At 42.5% G+C, this 7,195-nt stretch overlaps 1 protein-coding gene across 1 annotated transcript; it reads right to left on the bottom strand.

Moving 5' to 3' along the window:
• Nucleotides 1–1,477: 1,477 nt before the first annotated feature.
• On the bottom strand, nucleotides 1,478–6,922 carry SS18L2 (SS18 like 2). Its single transcript, XM_044656971.1, has 3 exons — nucleotides 6,826–6,922; nucleotides 2,801–2,877; nucleotides 1,478–2,079 (listed from the first exon to the last, which is right to left on the bottom strand). Exons 1-3 carry the CDS (start codon nucleotides 6,892–6,894, stop codon nucleotides 1,992–1,994), a joined length of 234 nt encoding a protein of 77 aa, XP_044512906.1. The 5' UTR covers nucleotides 6,895–6,922; the 3' UTR covers nucleotides 1,478–1,991.
• Between the last annotated feature and the right edge of the window lie 273 nt (nucleotides 6,923–7,195).

The raw sequence follows: 7,195 nt of genomic DNA, 5'->3' as shown, positions 1-7,195 counted from the left end.
CTCTTCACAGGAAACAAACACAGCCTTTCAATTTGTCTAGTATTGGCTGGGGTTGTGAACTTTAAGTGACTTGTGAATACTTTTATCTAGTGACTTAATAAGTGTTAAGTAAGGGTACTTTAAATTCTTAATTCATTAAATTAAAGGTGGCTGATTGATTACATTAAAAATAAGAGTTTAATTCTCTCTTCACATAATGCATTAATCCTAGTTTGGAATGAAATATTTTGGTTTCTTTACCAGAATGGGGAAGGGTATAATCTACAGAGGCTTGGATAGTGGTTCTCAGCATTAGAAAATACAAGCAGCTCAGAATGTGGAGAGGGTCAGGGTAGTTGGGAAGGAGTTAGGATGATCTCCCTTGAAAACACTTAGCTATCTAAACCCAAGCCCCATAGGAGCAGATCACAATATAATAGAAGGCAGCATAATTTCATCCAAAGAACACTAGATTAGGAGCCAAAAGACCTGAGTTCTGATCCTACCTCTGCCATCAGTTGGCCATTTAGTCTTAGACAAGTGTTCTCTCTGGGCCTCCATTCCCTCCTTTGCAGAGCTTTTTGCTCTTATATTCATAGCCATCATTCCACTGTATCATATTGGGAGGTGTCATCTGCAAGATGAGGGTGTTAGTATAAATGATTTCTAAGATTTCTTTCAAGCTCTGGATTCCTGTAAGGTTTTTTCCTCTTTGGATTATAAAATCATAGAACCATACCTTCACATTGCAGAGCAATCATTTTATTGTCACCCATAAAGTTACTCTTGTTTTTTATAAAATGAAAGAGGGATGGGAATGTGAAATTAAGGCCTGGAGAGGGTTTTTTTTAAAACCCATATCTTCTTAGAATTGATATAAGTATTGGTTCCAAGGCAGAAGAACAGTAAGAGCTAGGCAATTAGGGTTAAATAACTTGCCCAGGGTCACACAATAAGGTCACATTTGAACTCAAGTTCTTCTAATCTGAGGCCTGGCCTTTTATCCACTGAGCCACCTAGCTGCCATGCATAGAGGGTTTATGAGTTTAGATGAAAGAAAATGAGGATTTTTTAAAAAAGGAACTTATAAGTAGCCTATTAGTAGCTATAAAATCATTAGAGCTTAAAATGGCCCTAAGACCCTTGGGACGCCCTGTCTAGTGCATAAAAATAGTAAAACTGCATTTCTTTAAAACATAATTACTCAGGTACTCATGTTGCACTTTTCCAATCTACTCCAGTTAAATTTTCCTTTAACCACAAGTAATAGTCCAGAGCATTCCTTATGAGGGTCACTAAAATCTAGGTCTAGGGACTTATCAATGACCATGACACAATCAGTACAGTAAGGGAGGTATAACTTCTAACATTAGTTTTAAGAGCACAGCCAAGATTCAACTTCTTAAAGTTTGACAGTCTCATTTCTAGAACAAGGAATGATCTTACTTGCTTTACCCCTGGTTGGGAGAAATGTATTTTTCACAAGCTAGAGAAACATGCCATAATGTTTTAGTTGTCTGAATGGAATGTTTATTGTAAACAAGAGTTCCACACTTCCCAGCAGCCTTCCATCTCAGAAAGACAAGTGTTAAATCACTGAGATTCTAAGAAGACAAAGACATGTTCAGAGAACCATAACTTTAATAAATAGCTGCTGGGAGCAATTACATTTATATGTATAAACAATAGGATATTGCCAGAAGTGTCATGCCTCCTGTCTCTACTCAGCCTCCTTTAAGCTGACAGCCCAAGAAGTAAGCTCTGAAAGGGTTTCCTGATGTTTTATTTCTCCCAAAGATGAAAATTGGGAAAAATGATGTGCCGAGTAACGACTATTTAGAGGGACGTGTTGAGTAATGAAAAGTGACATTAAACATCCAGTTGCTCTTCAAAATGGGCCTCAGTCCTGTTTCCCAGGTGCAACTTCAACACTGGCATTGGCAAAGGTCATGGCTCCATTTCTTTGAAGGGGATGCATACTCACAATATGACAAAAGGTAAGGACTAATCAATCAATCCACTGTTTTGGGAGCATTTGCTGGACTGGCATCTGCAATGGTTGCCAAATAAATGAGATTTCTGTGCAATACATGCTGGTACCTGTGGAAGAAAAATCCATAAACTAAACTACAGGCAGAAAGTAGTGTTAGTTTCTAGAATGTTATCATATGATAGCAAGAACTAGGTCAGTTCATAAAACTGTGGAAGAAGCACACTGGAGCTAGCCTGACACAAATGGGGTAATAGAAGTGGTTCTATCATCTCCTTTAAAGGGATACTACCACATGGGCACAGGTGGAATGTAAGGAGTCTCAGAGATTACCTAATCTAAGTCTTTTACTTTACAGAGCAAACAAACCCAGAGAAGGGAGGTGACTTGCTTAGCACCACATAGCTACTATATGGCAGGGCTAGGACCTGACTCTCTCCTCAGAGCAGGTTTTGAGTTCAGGTTTTCATCTAAGAAAAATAACTGATGAACAAATTTTATTTAAGTCACTCACACAAACTGGAATAGGGTTTACTGAGATGCAGATGCAGTAAGAATTCATTTACTGATGGGATATAGAATCTGAAGCCAGAGAAAACAGAATCTTAGCTGTTACCTAACTTTTTCTGTGATGTTGGGCATAACATCACAGCCTCAGTTTCTTGAATTGTAAAATGAAGGGGTTGGATAAGGTGATCTTTAAAATCTCTTCTAGATCTAAATTCATAATCCTAAAAAAAAAAAAAAAAAAAAAAAAAAAAAAAGAAGAAGAAGAAGAAGAAGTGGCTTCCACTTCCTAGCCTTCTTAGGACAGACCAAATGGCAACTTACTGTGTGCACTCTGCAGCCCGTCCTTTGTTCTGATACTCCACAATGCACCGGATCAGCTGGTCATTTTCCTCCAGCAACTAAAAGACAGCAGAAACATTACATACTATCTATAGGGGATTTGACTTCATTCAACAGTGATTAACCATCTACTGTGTGCTGGTACTAGGAGATTAAAAAAGAACAAAAATAGCAAATGAGATGTGCTATTTATAAGAAGTTCACTGGGTGGGGGTGGGATAAAACATGGATACAAATAATATAAAATTAAAAAAAAGATTAAATGCTTAGGAGAGGTAAAAAAAAGACAGCTGACATGTTAAGCATGGGACAGTGTAAGGAGCACTGGAATTGAATTCAGAGGATCTAGGTCCAGGCCTGCTTCATCTCCTAAACAAAATTTTATTTAATTATTTAATTTGGAGTATTTTCCCATGGTTACAAGATTCATGTTCTTTCCCTCTCCTCCCCCAACCCCCTCCAGTAGCCAATGCGCAATTCCACTGGGTTTTTTACATGTGTCATTGATCAAGACCTATTTCCATATTATTGATATTTGCATTAGGGTGATCCTTTAGAGTCAATATCCCTAATCATATCCCCATTAACCCATGTGATCAAGCAGTCGTTTTTCTTCTGTGTTTCTACTCTCAGAGTTCTTCCTCTGAATGTGGATAGTGTTCTTTCCCATAAGTCCCAGAGTTGTTGTCCTGGATCACTGCATTGCTGCTAGTAGAGAAATCCAGGCTTGCTTCTTAAGACCTTTGTAAGACTGGGCAAAGTCACTGAACTTCTCTGTTTTCATCTATCTAAAGTGAAGTTGGACCATGTGATTTCTAAGATCCTGTCCAGCTCTAATTTCTATGATCTTTTAAAAGACATGTTATTTGGATTGAATTTAGGAAAGGAAAGAGAGCCTGAATGCCCATTTTCTAGAACTTTTGGTCTGGTGGAGATGCCTGGCTTCTGAACCCCACAGTGGCCCATCTTATTCTTTAACAGGGTCATATAACCATTCCCTACCACCTGGGACAATGACTTGACAGCCTTTAAAAATTAAGTTTTAAAAATGATAGAAGGGGGGAGTAATGAATGCTGGAGGGAATGTGGCAAAATTGGGACATTAATGCATTGCTGGTAGAGTTGTGAACTGATCCAACCATTCTGGAAGGCAATTTGGAACTATGCTCAAAGAGCTATAAAAGAATGCCTGCCCTTTGATCCAGCCATAGCATTGTTGGGTTTGTATCCCAAAGAGATCATAGATAAACAGACTTGTATGAAAATATTTATAGCTGAGCTTTTTGTGGTGGCAAAAAACTGGAAAACGAGGGTATGCCCTTCAGTTGGGGCTGAACAAATTGTGGTATATGCTGGTGATGGAATACTATTGTGCTTAAAGGAATAATAAACTGGAGGAATTCCAAGTGAACTGGAAAGACCTCCAGGAACTGATGCAGAGTGAAAAGGAGCAGAGCCAGAACACTGTACACAGAGACTGATATACTATGGTAAAATCGAATGTAATGGACTTCTGTACTAGCAGCAATGCAATGACCCAGAACAATTCTGAGGGACTTATGGTAAAGAACGCTACTCACATTCAGAGGAAGAACTGCAGGAGTGGAAACAGAATAAAAACAACTGCTTGAACACATGGGTTGAGGCGGACATGATTGGGGATGTAGACTCGAAACTACCACACCAATGCAACTATCAACAATTTGGAAACAAGTCTTGATCAACGACACGTTAAAACCAGTGGAAATGCACATGGGCCATGGGGGGGGGGGGAGATGGGTGAGGTGAAGTGGAAAGTAAGAGCATGAATCATGTAACCATGTTAACTTTTCTAAAAAATAAATATTATTAAATGTTTAAAAAAAATTAAGTTTCGATGTTCTCTAGAAATCCAGAACTTTCTTCTTCTGCAAGCCAATTTTTCAGCCATTTAGGGTTTTGCTTGGTGAGGTCCCTTTTGGACATGCTGACAAAAGTGGCTCATTTCCCGCCATTTAATTTATTTTTTGTTCTGGCTTTACTATAGTAGGGGTCTCCATGTTGCTCTCTCCCATCTGCCTTTCCCCAGGCTCTTCACACTTACATTGGACATTCTAATTCCTGGGCTTTGATGAATCTCAACAAGCCAAGACCTCTCCCTTTGTAGAATCATAGATTGAGAGCTGCTGTAAGGGCCACAAGAGGTCATCTAATTCAATTCTCTCCTATTAGAATTAGAGGATATCAAGAGCAGGTGAGGTTTTAATTGCCTTGTTCAAGGGTCACAAAAGTAGAAGATGGTAGGGTGGGAATTGAAGCAAATCTTTTGATTACAAATCTATCATCCTTTCTACTGTACCCACTATGCTTCCCTTCATTGACAAAGATGCATTTAACAAGTATCTACTATGTTCAGTCTTGTGAATTCCCCACTGGACCTACTTCCTGTCCTCCATGAAATCTCTCTTATGATACAGACATGGGAATGAGTAAAAATAGAGACAATCAAACATAGCCACTAATGCAGAGACATAGCTCACCAAATACTACAATCCAGGAACAATGAAATATATGAACAGCGCTGGTGGAACTTATCTGTCCCAAGTATTTGGATCTATGCATTTCTATTGCTAATGTCAATCTTACTTCTCTATGGGGCTCTAAATTCTTGGGGGTAAAGTCTGTCCAGGAATGACTGGAACCTATGCCAAATGAACCAAATGTCAGAAAAATGGGGGAAATGGAGGCTAGGAGACAAAAGAAGAACCTAAGACCTGGGGAAGGATACAAAGCAAAGGGATAAAACAACACTGACTAAAGTCACTGTGTACAAATCTATGTTGCCATTCTACCCTTGATAAGACTTGGTTGCTTACACTGATGAACTCGAGTCTAGAGAAAACAAGGCACAAACACGGATAAGCAAACCACCTAATATAACATGATGAATGCATTTAAGAAGTTCAAAGTGATATATAACTTCTAAGGAAGTTATTAGGCAAGGCAAGGAATGAGGAGAGGCATCCTGGAAGAGGGTCGCATGAGTTATACTTTACAGAAGAAATGAGATTTCTGCAGTTTTATAAGTGGAAGGAGGATGTTTCCAGGCATATGGAATAATGTGAGCAAAGGTAGAACCAAGAATATGTTGGGGAAGTCAAGCTTTTTGTTTAGCTTAAGTACCTGGAGGGGGTGAAGGGGAAGGAATCATCATTCCCATCTCACTCATCCTACAACCCAATCGACAAAATTTCCTGTCTCTAGCTTTCAGCCCCTTCCAGCAGCCACATGCCCATCATTCTAGTTCCGGGGTGCAATTGCTTGAGGATGTGGCCTTCAACCACAAGCAGCACCTCACTTCTGATCCGTGCCCCTTTCCTAGGCCTCATTTCTTTAATATAAGGGACGAACTGTTGGGCCCGGGAGGTCCACCATCGGGCCCACCCTCCCTTCGGCCTCATTACCTAGGACCCTAAGTCTGTGCACACCCTGGCCTCCACTTCGGAATAGCTCTTTTCCTTTAAGGCTTGGCTCATGGCCTCCGAGCTCCTTCTGGAGCTTTGGCCTTTCCCCAAAACTGTCTTGCCTCTTCCCAGCTCTCCAGAGCGCCCCCAAAGTATGGGGAAGGGTTAAATTGTAAGCGTCTAGAACCGCACTAAGACTTTTGGGACACTGCCCCAATGCCGTGCACAAGTGTAAGCTTCCCACAGGCAAGGGCGGCTCCGTGGATTTCATTTGGGTCGTAGTCGGACGCACCGCACAGGAGGCGCCTAACAGAGCCTCGGAAGCCCGCGGGCCCCCGACTTGGCCAGAAGAAAGGAGAAAAGATGATTGTGGATGTGGCGGCGCGTGGGGGCAGTGGAGCGAGGAAGGCCGGGGCCCGCGGGGTAGGAGAGAGGGAAAGCTGTCCAGGGGGCAGGCCCGACCGGGCTCCAGGGCCCCGGATCTAGCCAGAGGTAGCCCGGGTGGAGAGGGAGGGAGCGGAGCCAACACTCGGAGCCCGCAGCTGGCGCATGCGCAAGCCTTACCCGCTGGATGGTCTCCTGGTTCACTTCCGCCTTCCCCCTCAGCCTCTCTGGCACAAACGCCACCGACATGCCCGCATCCGAGCGGCTGTCCTCAGGAACTGTCGCGCACGCGTACGCACGCACGCAAACAGACGGGCACGCGGACTCTGCCCCGCCCTCCAATGGGCTACGTCAAACTCGGGCTCCAACCAACGGCTGCCTAGGGGGAGGGGCTGCGCACGACGAGCGCGAAGTGAAAGGGGGAGGAGTTGAGTTTGGATCGCCGCGAAGGGGCGCGTGCGCCCTCCTCTGGCCGTGAAAAGTCATGCCCCTACTTTGTGAAACACCTTTGCGTTCCTTTCTCTCCTTTCTTTAGTCTTTTCTCCTCCGG

Source organism: Gracilinanus agilis, chromosome 1, assembly GCF_016433145.1.
Source record: "Gracilinanus agilis isolate LMUSP501 chromosome 1, AgileGrace, whole genome shotgun sequence".
NCBI lineage: Eukaryota > Metazoa > Chordata > Mammalia > Didelphimorphia > Didelphidae > Gracilinanus > Gracilinanus agilis.
This window is presented reverse-complemented; position numbering and strand designations above follow the sequence as displayed.

Excerpts from the sequence above, each read along its gene's own strand:
- SS18L2 (XM_044656971.1), bottom strand. The coding sequence starts at position 6,894 with ATGTCGGTGGCGTTTGTGCCAGAGAGGCTGAGGGGGAAGGCGGAAGTG. Across the intron at positions 2,878-6,825 it reads ACCAGGAGACCATCCAGCGG|TTGCTGGAGGAAAATGACCA; the intron begins GTAAGGCTTGCG and ends GCTGTCTTTTAG. Across the intron at positions 2,080-2,800 it reads CGGGCTGCAGAGTGCACACA|GTACCAGCATGTATTGCACA; the intron begins GTAAGTTGCCAT and ends TTTCTTCCACAG.